Source organism: Trachypithecus francoisi, unplaced genomic scaffold, assembly GCF_009764315.1.
Source record: "Trachypithecus francoisi isolate TF-2019V2 unplaced genomic scaffold, Tfra_2.0 Lachesis_group5, whole genome shotgun sequence".
Classification (NCBI taxonomy): Eukaryota; Metazoa; Chordata; class Mammalia; order Primates; family Cercopithecidae; genus Trachypithecus; species Trachypithecus francoisi.
The window spans coordinates 97,531,415-97,549,457 of NW_022681470.1; the positions used below are offsets into that span (position 1 = coordinate 97,531,415).

Consider the following 18,043-nt stretch of genomic DNA (forward strand, 5'->3'; position numbering starts at 1 on the left):
CACCACACCTGGCTAATTTTTATATTTTTGTAGAGATGGGGTTTAACCATGTTGGCCAGGATGGTCTCGATCTCTTGACCTCGTGATCTGCCCACCTCGGCCTCCCAAAGTGCTGGGATTACAGGCGTGAGCCACCACACCCAGCCAAGATTTTAATATTAAATAAAGATGGCTGGGCATGGTGGTTCACGCCTGTAATCCTAGTGCTTTGGGAGGCTGAGGCGGGAGAATTGTTTGAAGCCAGGAGTTCAGAGCTAGCCTGGGCAACACAGCAAGACCCCATCTATACACAAAATTTTTTTTTTTAATTAGCTGAGCATGATGGCACACACCTGTAGTCCTAGCTACTCGGGAGGCTAAGGCAGGAGGATGCCTTGAGCCTAGGAGTTCAAGATTACAGTGAGCTGTGATCACGCCACTGCACTCCAGCCTGGGCAACAGAGCAAGACTTGTCTCTAAAACAAAAATAAAGATTCAAGATGCACAGGACCTGTGTGTAGAATGTTATATGAGTAATGAAATATAGTCTAAAGAGGAAAAGAAAAGGTTATAGCAGGCTTTTAAAGGGAGACAGGAAGAGCAAGCGGATAGAAAAGTATTTGAAGAGTTAGGGAACAAGGGAATAACACCTGAATTGCTTCTCAGTCTACCCAAAGAATCTGTAAATCACCAGGCATGGTGGCTTGTGCCTGTAATTCCAATACTTTAGGAGGCTGAGGAGGGAGGATTGCTTGAGCTCAGTTCAAGACCAGCCTGGGCAACATAGTGAGACCTTGTCTCTACAGAAAAATTTTAAAAATTAAGCAGGCATGGTGGCACATGTGTGTAGTTCTGGATACTTGGGAAGCTGAGATGGGAGGGTTGCTTGAGCCCAGAAAATCAAGGCTACAGTGAGCTCTGATCATGCCACTGCACTCCAGCCTGGGCAGCAGAGCAAGACCCTGTCTCAAAAACAATAAGATGAAAAATTTTAAAAATAAGCCAAGCATGGTGGTGTGCACCTGTGGTCCCACCTACTTGGGAGGCTGAGGTGGGAGGCTTGCTTGAGCCCAGGGGTCAAAGTTGCAGTGAGCCCACATTGTGCAACTGCCCTCAAACCTGGGTAACAGAACGAGACCTTGGCTCAAGAAAAAAAAAAGAATTAGTAAATCTATATAAATACAACCTATACAAAACAACATTTCACATATATAAGCTAAGAACAGAGGCTAAGCTGAGTAACTAAGTTCAGGAGGAATGATGAGTAATGTAATCATAAGTGGAAATAGTCAGGAAAGCTTCCTAGGAGATGTCTTCTTATCTGATTTTGAAGGAGTCCAGGAAGACAAAAAGAGGAGGTGCCTGGGAAGGTGTCATAGCAAAGGGAAGACCTGAGGATGGCACCACTAACCAGTGTGTGTATGTGTCTCCCTTTCTGTTCTTTTCTCCCTCCCTCTTCCTGTAGCTTGGAAGCTCGAAGTCTGGCTGTGGCCATGGGAGATACAGTAGTGGAGCCTGCCCCCCTGAAGCCAACTTCTGAGCCCACTTCTGGCCCACCAGGGAATAATGGGGGGTCCCTGCTAAGTGTCATCACGGAGGGGGTCGGGGAATTATCAGTGATTGACCCTGAGGTGGCCCAGAAGGCCTGCCAGGAGGTGTTGGAGAAGGTCAAGCTTTTGCATGGAGGCGTGGCAGTCTCTAGCAGAGGCACCCCACTGGAGTTGGTCAATGGGGATGGTGTGGACAGTGAGATCCGTTGCCTAGATGATCCACCTGCCCAGATCAGGGAGGAGGAAGATGAGATGGGGGCCACAGTGGCCTCAGGCACAGCCAAAGGAGCAAGAAGACGGCGGCAGAACAACTCAGCTAAACAGTCTTGGCTCCTGAGGCTGTTTGAGTCAAAACTGTTTGACATCTCCATGGCCATTTCATACCTGTATAACTCCAAGGAGCCTGGAGTACAAGCCTACATCGGTAACCGGCTCTTCTGCTTCCGCAATGAGGACGTGGACTTCTATCTACCCCAGTTGCTTAACATGTACATCCACATGGATGAGGACGTGGGTGATGCCATTAAGCCCTACATAGTCCACCGCTGCCGCCAGAGCATTAACTTTTCCCTCCAGTGTGCCCTGTTGCTTGGGGCCTACTCTTCAGACATGCACATTTCCACTCAGCGACACTCCCGTGGGACCAAGCTACGGAAGCTGATCCTCTCAGATGAGCTAAAGCCAGCTCACAGGAAGAGGGAGCTGCCCTCCTTGAGCCCGGCCCCTGACACAGGGCTCTCTCCCTCCAAAAGGACTCACCAGCGCTCTAAGTCAGATGCCACTGCCAGCATAAGTCTCAGCAGCAACTTGAAACGAACAGCCAGCAACCCTAAAGTGGAGAATGAGGATGAGGTAAAATTCTGGGGAGGGCCAGAGACAAAAGGTGGCCCAGGGCTTCATGGAGACATGATGCCTCCTATATACACACAGGGTTATGCTCTTCTTTCTGTCCTCCCTCTGTTTCATTTCACTGATAAAAGCACGGAATGTTAAAATGGAAAGACCTTAGAATTCATGTATTTTGACTGCCTTAGTTTACAAAGGAAGAACTCAGACCCAGAGAGAGAAAGTGAGTTGCCTCAGGTCATGTAGGTAATGGTAAGGCTGATGCTCCTGATGGTGTCCCAAATCATTTTTATTAAACTGCACTGGCCAGGCACAGTGGCTCACGCCTGTAATCCCAGCACTTTGGGAGGCTGAGGCAGGCAGATCACAAGGTCAGGAGTTTGAGACCAGCCTGGCCAACATGGCAAAATCCCACCTCTACTAAAAATACAAAAATTAGCCAGGCATGGTGGCAGGTGCCTGTAATCCCAGCTACTTGGGAGACTGAGACAGGATAATCACTTGAACCCAGGAGGCAGAGGTTGCAATGAGCAGAGATCGCGCCACTGCACTCCAGCCTGGGCGACAGAGTGAGACTCCGTCTCAGATAAATAAACAAACAAACTGCCATTCCATTAACACCTACTGTGTTAATGAGAACTGTGGCAGAAGCCCTCCACACCCTGACCTGAGACTTGAGATAGCTCTCAGAGAAGCATCTGTGGGAAAGGAAAAGGCGCTGTTGTCTTTGTGTGTGCTGGGGTAGGGGAGATGTTAGATAGAATATCAGCTTCATTCTCCTGGCCACTCCTACTCACAATCTAATCCCTTTTCACTACCCCCTGAAGATCCTACCTTTTGTTGACATAAGTGTAAGGTTCATTCTCTATCACTGAGGTATCTGGAGAATGCCTTTATTGCCTGCCTTTCCTTGTGGGAAAGAGTGCCTTGCTGGTATCTTTCCCATACCATTTGGGAGAAGCACAAAGGGAAGAGAAAGCACTCTTCGTATAGAGTAAATCTAGTACCTAGTCAAGGACCTGGAGGCTGGGAAGAAGAGGAAGTTACAACAGCAGTTGGAGGTATAATTTAGGATACAGAGCAGGAAAGAGATGGCCACATGAATAGGTTATACCTACTCTTCACTCCACATCTGGACAGATAGCAGAGAAAGCTGCCCAGTAAACTACCAAGTGTCAGTGACCTGGTGTCCTAGCCAGACAATGGTGCTCCAGTCCTCCTCTCTGACTCACCATTGGCCAGGCTTCCCTCCTGGCCTCCAGCCCAGCCTAGAAAAGAAGGGAGAAAAAAAGTAGGAATTTGCACTTTCTGAAAAATGCATATAGCTGTGGTCCTGGCATCTGCCTCTGTGGGACATATAACCCACCCATGTTTTTGATACAATGCGACTTCTTTCAAATAGAGGGAAGTCAGAGTGACTAGAGACAAGGAAGAGGAGGGAAACTATAGAGCCTGCTCTCTGGAAATTTGGAATTTTGTTAGGATAATTTAATAATGGTAAAGTTAAAAGTGCTAACATTTATTCAGCACTTATGTGCCAGGCATCTTGCCAAGTACTTTACATGTAATCCTCACAACCATGCTGAGAGACAGGTATTATTTTACCAACAAGGAAACTGAGGCTTGGAAAGATTAGATATTTTGCCCAAGGTCCCTCAACTAGTGAATGTCAGACCAGGACTCAAATCTCCAGCTGGTGCTCATAATCATTCAGCTGAACTGCCTTGGTTGTTTCTCAATATGTACTTCCCGAGGTCCCCAGCTGTTAGAAGCCATGTGGGAAGAACGGCCCAGGCTATGGCCATGTAAGCTTCCACATCCATGCACAGGCAAAGCCAAAACTGTTGTCAGAGCTAGAATGGATCATTTTCATTTCTGGTTGAGCTTGGCAGCAGAGCCCTGGGTCATGAAGGGAAGTTGCTGCAGAACAAGAAGAGTCATCCAGATTCTGGTGGAACATAAAGGGTTGGATAGCTGTCTCATCTTGGGGTCAAACCTGTAGCAGAGGGTGAGCAGCTGGAAGTGAATTCCTTGGTGCCTCTTGTCAGGCTTGGCTTTTCTCTGTATCCATTTTGTAGTGCTCGTCTTAGGACCAGAAAATATGAGGCCTCAGGACTTTTCTTACTCTGCTGATCCTTGGTCCCTCTTCCCTTGCATCTAACTCCCACTCCAGGATAAGATTATGGATGGCACTGAGAGGCAGGTATTAGGTGAATACTTATGTCGTTTAGGGTGGGTTCTGTAGCTGCCATTCTTTCCAACCTGACTCCTTATCTTGGGTCACTAGATCCAGGAAAGGAAGGAGATACTATGTTCCCAGGCACTCCAGTGTTATCTGATACTGACAGAATGAAATACCTGAATTCACTATGGCTCCTCAGAAAATGGAAGAGCAAGAAAGAGACAGAGAGAAACATGAATATCACTAGGTTTCTAAGCATTAGAGTCTCCAGCACAGGGGTCTCTCCCAACCCTTTTCCTTCCTTCTGTGTGTCCGTCCGTCCGTCCTTCTTTTCGCCCACCCGTCCATCTGTCTGTCCGCCCTTTTTCTTGCAACAGGGTCTTGCTCTGTTGCCCAGGCTGGTGTGCAATGGCACAGTCATAACTCACTGTAGCTTTTAACTCCTGGGCTCAAGGAGTCCTCCCACCTTAACCTCCCAAGTACCTGGGACTACAGCTGTGTACCACAACGTCTGGCTAATTAAAAAAATTTTTTTGTAAAGATGAGGTCTTGCTGTGTTGCCCAAGCTAGTCTCAAACTCCTGGCTTCAAGTGATTCTCTCGCCTCAGCCTCCCAAGTCACTGGGATTACAGGCATGAGTGACTAGACCCAGCCCCTTTGGCATTTTGAGGATATGTCTGTCAAGGCCTTTGTCCCCTAAATACCAAAGGAATTGGTTTTCCGTTTACTCATCCTTCTTCCCTTTCATGTAACATTCATTCACTCAACATGTAGTTATTGACCTTGTACAATGTGCAAAGCCATGTGCTAGAGGCTGTGGAGGATGGGGGATAAAATGTTATCCTTCCCTCTAGGAACATGTAAAGTAATAATGAAAACCCCAGTATCTAGGGAACTGTTTAGTTTGTGACTCTCTTGAAAAAGTTGTTTTCTGCCATAAGCAGGAAATATACAGCTTACTGAAATGAGGCACATAATTAACGCCTGAGTAGAGATACTTTAGGAGAATCTCTAGGTAGACCCTAACACTCTGCTTCCAATCTCTTGCTTCGTTTTAGGTTCTGAGTTTAATACTGTGCTCCCACCACCAGTAGAGGAGCTCCCAAGGGTGAGGTCGGGCCTCAAAGAAGAGGCTCAGGGTCAGCATGTACAGTTCTCTTCCTGCCCATGGTCTCCCTGCAGAGCTGTTCTCTGCTCACCTCTCACAGTGTTCTCTTTCTTACTATGAGGAATCCTTTACACTGTCTCCCACAGTCAGAAGGCTTTGCGCTGATTTTTCACATTTTCCACCATTGCTCCTCAAAGCCTGCCTCTTCAAAGCCATTTTGTCAGCCTAGTTGGGGAACTCTGCTCAGGCAGTTTGCCCTTCCATTTGTAACCAAATGGCAAATATTTTGGTATAGAATGGGGGAGCTAAGAGGAGAGAGTGATTTAGGTACCACACCCTCCCCCACATAATGACACTGTTAGTAGATTAGCTTTGTCTTTTCAGAACTGCAACCTTTGTACAGAGAAATCTGCCACATGTCACACTAGAAGCCCCAGTAGGCCTTCTAGCTTGATGTGTGATGTCAGCTTCTTGCTTCATCTTTACTCCCTGGAGCTGACTCAGTATGAGTGACTGAAGCCCAGGGAGTAGGAGGAGAGAGGAGCAGGTCATGATATACCTCCCTTCCGCCAGGGCTGTTAATGAGTCAGACAGGACCTGTCTGTGAGAATCAGCTGGAGCTTTGCTGGGGAGCCAATATCCTGCCTGCTGTTCCTTCAACCAGCTCATAGGTAGAAATAGAACCACTAAGTCATAATAGACTCTGACATCCTCACTGCCTTAATTCTCCCACCATCTTCTACCCAAAATGGAAGAGTTGTTGCCTTAGGGGCATGTTTCCAAGTGTGGCTTCTCCCTCAAAGTGCTCCAGTCCCCACATTCTTGAAGGAAGGACCTCACTATAGGACCTCCAGCTAGAATAGAACTGAAACCATGGAACTGAGTTCAAGTGGATGCTTGAATCTACTCAGCAGATTTCAGAGTATAAACTTACTGACCATTGCCCTCCTGCCCTGGGAGCTCTTAGGACTTTGTCTTTTAAGTCCAACCCCCCAACACCAACGTCCTCCCAACCTAGATTTGTGCACACGTGCTGCCTCGTTCCCTGCCCTGGTAGACCATGTTGGACAGAACCCAGGATGAACCCTGTGCATGAGTGTTTCCTCAGAGCTGCTGAGTGAGAGTTTGACACCATCTCTTTCCCCTGTTTTTCACACAGACACGTATGACACAGGAATGGGGTGATGTTTAGATAAATCCTCTGGGCTGGAAATAGGACAGCTGACTATCCAGCCTAGATGGATATAGCTAGGACCTAACTCCCCAACTTATATAAAAAAATTGTAATATATTGATTGTCATGTGGATAGCCTGATAGCCTAAGGATAGCCTAAGGAGTTTTGGTAGATAGGAGATTGATTTATCCTTCTCTCCCATCAGCATCCAGCCCAGAGATTTTGGGCTCATTGGTCTAGCATGCTCTTTGTCACACAGGTTCAAGGTTGGGATTCAGCTTCCCAGGGTGATAACGAGGCTAATTAGAGAAGAGGTATACCTGCCACTGAAAGTTTAGCTTTTCTTCCTCCCTGAGATTTCCAAAAAGCTGGAGGAACATGGGATTTCCAGTGTGGGAGCCATGCAGCTTGTTAAGTTCAGTCCTGTGGTGATCCCCATGGAGAAGGATTTGGTTGAGAGCATGTGAGTGGGTAAAAAAAAAAAGAGCAGGGAAGCTTGGCAGTACAGTTACTGCCCTAGGGACCCAGCTTTAGAGCTTTGGCCTAGAAGGAAGATCCACTCAGTTGAGAATAGAAGGGAATAAAGTGAAAAGCAGAGGCTGCTTTGTCTCTTCAGTCCTTCTGACCTTAAAGTCTGAGCTGCCCTTCCAGCATCTCCCACAAGTGGTCAAGCATCTGGGCAAGTAGCATGTCTGAGCTGACTTTCTTTTATTAAAGCAGAAAGGTAGAACTTCACTAGAGAAGCAGTTACGATCCAAGTTGGAGCTAAATTCTTTACCTTTGTCTCTCTCCCCTCCCTTCCCACCCCCTCCTTCTCCCTTTGCCCTCTGGCCCTTTCCCAGGAGCTCTCCTCCAGCACCGAGAGTATTGATAATTCATTCAGTTCCGTAAGTGGGGTCAGGCTGGGACTGGGTGGCAGGCTCCCCCAATGGCTGCATTTCCTCTCCGTCCCCAGGTCTTCTGAGCCCCCAGGCCAAGGCTGAAGTTAAAATGCCCCTTTTCTTCCTGGGAGATCAGCTCCTCCCTTCCAGACCTCCCAGATCTGCTCTCCCTGACCTTTGTGGTGGAAATCCTGAGCCCAGGCTCAGCTGATCCTTCTCTCAGAGACAGCTGGAATATAGTGCTGCTCAGGCCCCAGCTCCTGAGTGTCTGGAGCAAACAGCTGGGAGAGAGGTAGAATTCACTCCTGGATTGGAGCCAAAAACTGCCTAGCAGAAACCCCCAGGATCCTGTTTCTCCCACCCAGAACCCTTTCCCCATGGCTTCTGCCATCAGATTATGAAATATTTATTAATAATCTTCTAAATGTTAGGCCCTGTGCTGGTGAGCTGACTCCAAAAACAAATAGGACTTGGCTTGAAGGAAAGTTTTGCCTCCCCACAACTGGTTTTCTTTTTTAACTTCAACCACATTTTTTCCAGGTCTGAGTTCTTCCCTTTTTCCAGCTCACTGCCCAGGATGTTCCATAATCCCCTCTCCTTTCTTGTACCCTCTGGACTAACCCATGACCCTTTGGTCCCGCAGAGTCTTGGACCTTGTTGCTGGGCAAAGACGTGAGAGGAAATGCAGGACCTCTGGGAGTTTGGATGATTTTTTTAATATTTTCTATTTGATTTGTCTATCAAATCAGTTTTCTCTGTTCTGTGCTAATCCCCTTTCAGTCATGATTCCTATCTCCTCCCACGTGGCAGAGCCTCTCTCTTGAGGCCTGGGGTCACATTTCCAACATGCTCACATAACTTAGGGGCCCCTAACCCAAATGCTGATTTGAGAATGGGAAGGAATTCTGCCTTTTCTAATCTAAGATGATTATGAATTGGTTTGGGGTAGAGGGTTCTTGGGACAGAGATCAGTTGCCATCTGAGTGGATTCAGATGAAGGAAGAAGTGAGTCTTCAAATTTCCTCTTATTTTCTTTCTCTTTTACCCCCAGGATATTTTCAGGGACCTTAGAAACCCAATTCCATTGTTTTCCTTTTCTTTTTCTCTTTCCAACAATGTCACCTAAAGCATTCCTGAAGGATTCAGACATCCTCTTTCATTCCCTATGTGGCACTCTGAGTCATCTCCCAAGAGGCAAAGGCCACGCTGAGCTTTTCCTTTGAATCCTGGCACTGTTGCACATGGAGAGGTAGACCTGATACTCCCCAGTTTTCAAAAGAAGCTCTTTTAGAGTGCGAGGGAGCAAGGATAGAAATTCTCAATCCAGAAACTAAGCAAGACACAAGGAAAGGGAGAGAAAGGCTTGGTGAGTCACATGCTGTTTCTACAAGAGGAGGAGAGATTGTTCTTATCCAGCTGAGGGGAGATGGGATAGGGAGTTGGGTGGCTATCTTGATAAAATGCCCCTTACAGTAGAAGGGCTTAGACTGGAAAGAGAGCCCTTCTTCATGTCTAGCTGAGTCCCTCTTTTTCCCCACCTGCACCTTACTTCCCAGACCAACCTTGCTCGTTCTGAGGATGACTGAATTGCCCAGCACAAGGAGCCAAACTCACAGCAGGGAATTCATATGGGGAACCTAGTCACTGAGAGGTAGGGGAAGAGGACCCAAAGAGGTGTCACTAAAAGAGACAGGCCTTCAGGGCCATCATCAAGGGCTAAAAGGAGCTGTTGCTTTCTCCATCCACCTGCCTCCTTCCATCTGCTTTTTCTTTCTCCTTGATTAATGCAAATTCTGCTCATCAGCTCATACTCTTTCCATCCCCTGCATGTGCATTGACGCCTTGTAAGAGATTGTGGGACGGACGGGGGATACCATGGAAATCAACAGAAGTAATTTGAATGACGAGCATCTTCCCTCTTTGAAAGTGGAAATATTGATGTGGGGCTCCCTTCTCTAGCCTTGCGGGACTTGGCAGAGCCCCTCGGCAGAGATCTAGCCCAGGGATCCAGATGGGGAGAGGGACAACCCTGTTCTTGAGAAGGGTGAAACAATTCAGATGTAAGCAGCTCTTCTGTCTGTGTCCCTGGCTAACCTATCCAGATGTTGTCCCCCTGCTCACTCTGAAGCCTTGGTACAGTCCTTAAGGAACCCAAGTTCAAGAGAAGAGGGGTGCATCCTAGTTACCTGGACTCATGGCCTCCCTTACCCTCAAGGATAGCCTATAGGGAAGGAATGTGCTGGCTATTCTCAATTCAAGCTGTGAAGGGTGGGTGGAAGCGCCTACTAAGACTAAAAAGCAGTTCCTTTCTTGAAGTTCTCCAGATACTGGGGTCCCCGGCCTGCATGGCCAGGAGTGACTGAGTGGGTGGGCCATTGTATTATATGGTTTCTTCACTATCTTTTGTCTTACCCCAAACCCCTGTAGCCTGTTCGACTGGCTCCTGAGAGAGAATTCATCAAGTCCCTGATGGCGATCGGCAAGCGGCTGGCCACACTCCCCACCAAAGAGCAGAAGACACAGAGGCTGATCTCAGAGCTCTCCCTGCTCAACCATAAGCTCCCTGCCCGAGTCTGGCTGCCCACTGCTGGCTTTGACCACCACGTGGTCCGTGTACCCCACACACAGGCTGTTGTCCTCAACTCCAAGGACAAGGTAGATGGGTTCTGGCCCAAACCCCTACCCTGGATGTGACTCTTCACCCATGGTTGTTCAGGGTTTGTGTGTATGACCAGTGATGCCCCCACCAACATCCTAGTCTCCCGTCATAGTTCATGATGCGTATGTCGACCATGACCCTGTCTCGGTGCGATTGTGATTTTGAGAGCCCTCCTTTGTTTTGGGCTTTGTTTTTCTGGACCAAAGAAACATAATCTTTTTAGCTTCCTTCTTGCTATATCTTAGGAGAATTGTTCTTCACCACACCTTATGGTCATTTTGGTAGCTCTTCTCCAGCCCTTCTATAACTCTTGAGCTTTGCAGATACAGCAACCATAAGCATAGAGAAATATTTTGTTTCTAAGACCTTTTCTGATCAGAGTGAGCAGACAGAAGGAGAGAAGGATGCCCAATTCACACTGGAGAGAATTAGCTGAATGTGTATGCTGACTGGAATATTCATGATATTCATGGTTCAGATTCTTCTTCTTTTTTGTTTGAGACGGAGTCTCACTCTGTCACTGAGGCTGGAGTGCAATGGCGCAATCTTGGCTTACTGCAACCTCTGTCACCTAGGTTCAAGTGATTCTCCTGCTTCAGCCTCCTGAGTAGCTGGGATTACAGGCGCCTGCCACCGTGCCTGGCTACTTTCTGTAGTTTTAGTAGAGACGGGGTTTCACCATCTTGGCCAGGCTGGTCTTGAACTCCTGACCTCATGATCCACCCGCCTCGTCTTCCCAAAGTGCTGGGATTACAGGCATGAGCCACCGTGCCTGGCCCATATTTTTCTTTCAAAGGAAATATTGAAGTTTGGGATGCTCCTTGGGACAGTACCCAGCTTTGTCCCAGTCTTTTTGTCCACTGTAGCTCCCTGGGCCCTGTCTTCAGGACAAGCCCACAGAGGCATCTAGGCCTCCCTTACAGGCTGTAATTAATAGTCTAGAGTGGTTTGGCCCAAATGCATCATCTGTACATTTTGGAGCTCAGTTGAAACATTTGTTCGTAGTTTCAGGGGACTATTGGATGAAGGCTGGAACTAGGAGAAAGGCCGGCAGGAAGAACCTTGCTAACGGAGTTGAGATTTGGGGGTGAGTGGTGGAAGTAAGTTGCAAATACTGTTCTCACTCTTCCCCTAGGCTCCCTACCTGATTTATGTGGAAGTCCTTGAATGTGAAAACTTTGACACCACCAGTGTCCCTGCCCGAATCCCTGAGAACCGAATTCGGAGTACGAGGTCCGTAGAGAACTTGCCCGAATGTGGTATTACCCATGAGCAGCGAGCTGGCAGCTTCAGCACTGTGCCCAACTATGACAACGATGATGAGGCCTGGTCGGTGGATGACATAGGCGAGCTGCAAGTGGAGGTGAGGAAGCTTCAAGGAGGTAATGCTGGGGCACAGGAGCTTTCTCCAGGAGCTGTCACTATGTTGGAAACAAGGCAGCATACCCCAAGGCAGGGTAAGGCAAGTACCCAAATGAGTGGTGTAGGTAGTGAGAGGTAAGAGGGAGAAAGCTCTGAACAACTCTAGTCTGGAATAGATTCAGGTGGAGCTCGTTTTCCTGGTGAAAGAATTCAGATTTAAATGTAAAGAGGAACTTCTAGGCCAAGGGGAGTGAGGGAAATTTAATGAAAATATTTATTGAACACCTATATAAAATTGTCATAGAATAACAGAGGATGAGAAGTCATACATTAATTCATTCAAGAAATATTTATTGAGGGCCTTCTATGTGCCGGACCTGAGTGCTATGTGCTAGTGAACAATACTTGGCCCCTGCCTACAAGGGGTTTATGACCTAACTGGAAAGAGAACAAGGCCAGTAAGCAAGTAGTTGTAGTGTGCTGAGAGCCAGGTCATGGTGGAAAGGATAGGACATTATAGGAGCACCAGACTTAGGGCAGGCATCACAAGAGATTTCCTGGAGGAAATAATCTCTCAGCTGAGGCTGGAAGCATGGGTAGGAATTAGCTGGGCAAAGACTGCTGGACAGAGGGAACACTGCGTACAAAGGCCAGAAGACAAAAGGGAGCTTGGGCCATTATAGGAACTGAAAGAAATTTTGTCTGGCTGTGATGTGCAGGTGTGGGGTAAGAAGTGGTGAAGAATAAGACTGGACACGTGGGCATGGACCAGGCTACAGGAAGGACCCTGTAAGCTGGGGAAAGAAACTTGGACTTTATTCTGGGGCATGAAGAGCCAGAGCAGAATTTTATGTAGAGCTATTAACACAGCTGGCCAGGTGCGGTGGCTTACACCTGTAATCACAACACTTTGGGAGGCCGAGGTGGGTGGATCACTGGAGGTCAGGATTTCAAGACCAGCCTGGCCAACAAAGTGAAACTCCATCTCTACTAAAAATAGAAAAATTATGCCAGGTATAGTGGCGCACGTCTGTAATCCCAGCACTTTGGGAGGACGAGACGAGTGGATCATCTGAGGTCAGGAGTTCGAGACCTGTGTGGCCAACATGGTGAAACCCCATCTCCACTAAAAATACAAAAATTAGCCAGGTGTGGTGGCATGTGCCTGTAATTTCAGCTAATCGGGAGGCTGAGGGAGTAGAATTGCTTCAACCCAGGAGGCAGAGATTGCAGTGAACCAAGATCACGCCACTGCACTTCATCCTGGGTGACAAGCAAAATTCCGTCTCGAAAGAAAAAAAAAAAGGCCGGGTGTGGTGGAGCATACCTGTAATCCCAGCTACTTGGGAGGCTGAAGCACAAGAATCACTTGAATCTGGGAAGCGGAGGCTGCAGAGAGCCAAGATCACAGCATTGCACTTCAGCCTGGCCGACAGAGTGAGACCCTGTCTTAAAACAAAACAAACCAAAAACACAGCCAGGGTCAGGCGTGGTGGCTCACACCTGTGATTCCAGGACTTTGGGAGGCTGAGGTGGGCGGATCACCTGAGGTCAGGAGTTCAAGACCAGCCTGGCTAACATGGTAAAACCCCATTCCTACTAAAAATACAAAAAATTAGCCAGGCATGGTGGCGCACACCTGTAATCCCAGCTACTCGGAAGGCTGAGGCAGGAGAATCACCACTTGTACCCGGGAGATGGAGGTCGCCGTGAGCCAGGATTGCACCATTGCACTCCAGCCTGGGCAACAAGAGCGAAACTCCATCTTAAAAAAAAAAAAAAAAAAAAAACACCCGGCGCAGTGGCTCAAGCCTGTAATCCCAGCACTTTGGGAGGCCGAGACGGGCGGATCACGAGGTCAGGAGATCGAGACCATCCTGGCTAACATGGTGAAAACCCATCTCTACTAAAAAAAAAAAAAAAAAAAATACAAAAAACTAGCAGGGCGAGGTGGCAGGCACCTATAGTCCCAGCTGCTCGGGAGGCTGAGGCAGGAGAATGGCGTGAACCCGGGAGGCGGAGCTTGCAGTGAGCTGAGATCCAACCACTGTACTCCAGCCTGGGCGACAGAGCGAGACTCCATCTCAAAAAAAAAAAAAAACCCCACAGCCAGGTTTCACTCTGCCAAAAGACAGAATCTCTGCCTTTGAGCTTACAGTCCAATTGGAGAAATTAGACATTTAAGAAAAAAAAATTTAGATATACAACAAAGCAGTGTGTACTAGGTGACAAATGGAGTTGAGAAGAAATTCTCTGGTATAAAGGAGAGAAGAGACTTGACATGGGCCTTGGGGTCTGGTAGAATATTCTGTAGTTAGAGAGAGATGAGAAGATAAGATTGAATGACTTAGATTGAAGAAAAACTGTCAGAAGCTAGTCTGCGGAGGGTCTGCTTTGGACTCTAGGGGAGAACACATCCCTAGCCTTGAGGGGTTCTCAGTGAGGCTGAAATTTTGAGCTCCTATGATGGTCCTGGCAGGGGTTTGCAAACTTCAGTGCATTGGAAGTCTTCTGGAGAACTTGTTAAAAATTCAGACTTTCAGATCCCATTCCCAGTAATTCTAATTCAGATTGATGGTGGGGCCTGGGAGTCTGCATTCTGGGTAATTCTGATACAGGTAGTTCACATGTTGAGAAATGCTGCTCTGGGCAGCCTGGGGTCCAAGTAATCAACATGGTGTATAAGCAGAGTTTGAAAGGGAGGGATGAGCATGCTGCAGTGATAGCAAGCAAGCAGGAGGGGAAAGACAGGAGACCTATACTTAGCACTTCTGACCAGCACTCCCCTGCTATCTCCAGCTCCCCGAAGTGCATACCAACAGCTGTGACAACATCTCCCAGTTCTCTGTGGACAGCATCACTAGCCAGGAGAGCAAGGAGCCTGTGTTCATTGCAGCAGGGGACATCCGGTATGGCCAGATCACATTGCCTCTATTAAAAATACAAAAAAATTAGCCGGGCGTGGTGGCGGACGCCTGTAGTCCCAGCTACTCGGGAGGCTGAGGCAGGAGAATGACATGAACCCAGGAGGCGGAGCTGGCAGTGAGCCATGATCACACCACTGCACTCCAGCCTGGGCAACAGAGCGAGACTCCATCTCAAAAAAAAAAGCACCCCAGGAAGGAGTTCGAGCAGTGTGTCTCAAAGTGGGGTCTCAAAGCAACTGTTTGTCAGAATCCAGAGGGAGGAAGGAGGCCTTGTTGAAAATGCAGATTCTAGGCCAGGTGCGGTGGCTCACACCTGTAATACCAACATTTGGGAGGCCGCGGTGGGTGGATCACAAGGTCAGGAGATCGAGACTCCTGGCTAACACGTGCAACCCCGTCTCTACTAAAAAAATACAAAAAAAAATTTAGCCGGGTGTGGTGGCGGGCGCCTGTAGTCCCAGCTACTTGGGAGGCTGAGGCAGGAGAATGACATGAACCTGGGAGGCGGAGCTTGCAGTGAGCTGAGATCACGCCATTGCACTCCAGCCTGGGAGACAGAGCGAAACTCTATCAAAAAAAAAAAAAAAAAAAATGCAGATTCTAGAGACACCCATTCTGAATCAGTCTTGGTAGAGGAATATGGAGAGCCTGGTAATCTTAATTTTAACATGACTACAATCACTAAGTTAGCAAAAAGGTGTCACTGGTTATGTTTTCTTCCATGAGTCCCGTTCAGCCTGGGTTCCTATCTTCGTGTGCCCAGAATCCAGGAGACAGTGCAGGAAATGTCAGTATAGACTGGGCATGGGGCTTGTGGGTCGCTCCTCCAAGCAAATGATGTATTTTCTTCCTGACAGCCGGCGCCTTTCGGAACAGCTGGCTCATACCCCAACAGCCTTCAAACGAGACCCAGAAGATCCTTCTGCAGTTGCTCTCAAAGAGCCCTGGCAGGAGAAAGTACGGTGAGTTCGGTGTGGGTCTCTGAACACCTCTCAAAGCTCAGAGGCAGTTGCAGGGGCTCACTGTACCAACTTTATTGTCCATCAGCCTCCAAAAAAATCTGTCAGACTCACAGGCTGTCTGGGTCCTTGCCCTATGGGGCATTTGCTTGGGATTTTTTGTGGAAGCTATGTCTCTTGTCCTCACTGTGGCATCAACCTTTGACACCCTTTACTTCTCTCTTCACAGGCGGATCAGAGAGGGCTCCCCCTATGGCCATCTCCCCAATTGGCGGCTCCTGTCAGTCATTGTCAAGTGTGGGGATGACCTTCGGCAAGAGCTTCTGGCCTTTCAGGTGTTGAAGCAACTGCAGGTAAGAGAAGAGAAGGAGAGGCCAGGCACAGTGGCTGTAATCCCAGCACTTTGGGAGGCCGAGGCAGTTGGATCACTAGGTCAGGAGTTCAAGATCAGCCTGGCCAAGATGGTGAAACCTTGTCTCTACTAAAAATACAAAAATTAGCTGGGCACAGTGACAGGTGCCTGTAATCCCAGCTACTCAGGAGGCTGAGGCAGGAGAATCACTTGAACCCAGGAGGTGGAGGTTGCAGTGAGCCAGGATCGCGCCACTGCAATCTAGCCTGGGCGACAGAGCAAGACTCTGTCAAAAAAAAAAAAAAAAAGGAGAGAGGAGGGGAACTCAGCCCAACTCCAGCTAACCTGAGGTGACTACACAGATTATTCTGCTGGGGACCACCTTCCTGCCCAGGTCTAAAACAAAAGCAGAGTAAAGAAAAGCTAGTGCAACTTTCCCCTGGGAAGAATAGCCATAGGAACAACTCCACAGCGGCCTCTTTTGGCCCTTTTGTGACCTGCAACCTGCCCTGTTCCAAGTCTGAACTTTAGAGTGCTGCGTTTGCCTTTTAGATCAAAACTTCCAAGATGGGCTGGCACCCTGGCATGGGCCTGTAATCTCAGCTAGTCAGGAGGCTGAGGCGGGAGGATGTCTTGAGCCCAGGAGTTCTGGGCTATAGTCCGCTATGCCAATTGGGTTTCCGCGCTAAGTTCGTCATCAATATGGTGACCTCCTGGGAACGGGACCACCAGGTTGCCTAAGGGAGGGGTGAACTGGCCCAGGTTGGAAATGGAGCAGGTCAGGACTCCTGTGCTGATCAGTAAAAGGATCGAGACTGAATAGCCACTGCACTCCAGCCTGATCAACATAGTAAGACCCTGTCTCTAAGAAAAATATGCATTTGAAGAAATCAGCATTTCTTTTTTTTTTGAGATGGGGTTTTGCTCTTGTTGTCCAGACTGGAGTGCAATGGCGCGATCTCGCAACCTCTGCCTCCCAGGTTCAAGCAATTCTCCTGCCTCAGCCTTCCCAAGTAGCTGGGATTATAGGGATGCACTACCACACCCGGCTAATTTTGTATTTTTAGTAGACATAGGGTTTCTCCATGTGAGCCAGGCTGGTCTCGAACTCCCAACCTCAGGTGATCTGCCCATCTGTCTCCCAAAGTACTGGGATTACAGGTGTGAGCCACCACGACTGGCCGAAGAAATCAGCATCTCTAACTGAAGTGAGCCAGAAACTCACTTTTTTTTGCTAAGGCAAAAAATTTTGCTAAGGCAAAGTTTAGTGACCCACCTTCTCCTAGTGTTAAGTGTGTGCTAAGACACATGGAAGACCAATTTATTTATACAAGACACTGAGATTTTTTCAAGAAATGCTATCAGATCTCAAACTGAAGATCTAAATGTGAAGTTTACTAATGCACTACTGAAGTTTAAATCTGTGGCACAATCATTGTAAACATGGGGTTCATTTCTCTAAATTGATTTCTATTTTTTTTTTTTTTTTTTTTTTTTGAGACGGAGTCTCGCTCTGTCGCCCAGGCTGGAGTGCAGTGGCCGGATCTCAGCTCACTGCAAGCTCCGCCTCCCGGGTTCACGCCATTCTCCTGCCTCAGCCTCCCGAGTAGCTGGGACTACAGGCACCCACCACCATGCCCAGCTAATTTTTTGTATTTTTAGTAGAGACGGGGTTTCACTGTGTTAGCCAGGATGGTCTTGATCTCCTGACCTCGTGATCCACCCGCCTCGGCCTCCCAAAGTGCTGGGATTACAGGCGTGAGCCACCATGACCAGCCCACATTTTTAAATAATAATAATTTGGTCCTCCCCCTTTAAAAAACAAACAACATAAAAACTTCCCAAATGGTCTGTAGCAGGTAGGTTATAGTGTGCTGAAATATTGATTTTCTGATCCCCCTGGGTTAGTCACCTGCAAGCCACTTAATTTGTTTAATACTGTTCTTTTTTTTTTTTTTTTGAGACGGAGTCTTGCTCTGTCGCCCAGGCTGGAGTGCAGTGGCCGGATCTCAGCTCACTGCAAGCTCCGCCTCCCGGGTTTACGCCATTCTCCTGCCTCAGCC

The 18,043-nt window shown here is 48.1% G+C and overlaps 1 protein-coding gene across 14 annotated transcripts in view; it reads left to right on the forward strand.

Moving 5' to 3' along the window:
* PI4KB (phosphatidylinositol 4-kinase beta) overlaps nucleotides 1-18,043 on the forward strand; it is a 37,261-nt gene that overhangs the window by 10,854 nt on the left and 8,364 nt on the right. For 8 of the 14 annotated variants that reach the window (XM_033196333.1, XM_033196336.1, XM_033196337.1 and 5 more), the window contains 7 exons: nucleotides 1,445-2,381; nucleotides 7,683-7,727; nucleotides 10,149-10,376; nucleotides 11,516-11,743; nucleotides 14,542-14,651; nucleotides 15,527-15,631; nucleotides 15,858-15,981. In XM_033196333.1, the coding sequence (XP_033052224.1) occupies nucleotides 1,445-2,381; nucleotides 7,683-7,727; nucleotides 10,149-10,376; nucleotides 11,516-11,743; nucleotides 14,542-14,651; nucleotides 15,527-15,631; nucleotides 15,858-15,981 (1,777 nt within the window). The remainder of the gene's footprint in view (nucleotides 1-1,444; nucleotides 2,382-7,682; nucleotides 7,728-10,148; nucleotides 10,377-11,515; nucleotides 11,744-14,541; nucleotides 14,652-15,526; nucleotides 15,632-15,857; nucleotides 15,982-18,043) is intronic. The other 6 variants (XM_033196343.1, XM_033196346.1, XM_033196347.1 and 3 more) reach the window with 2 other exon arrangements.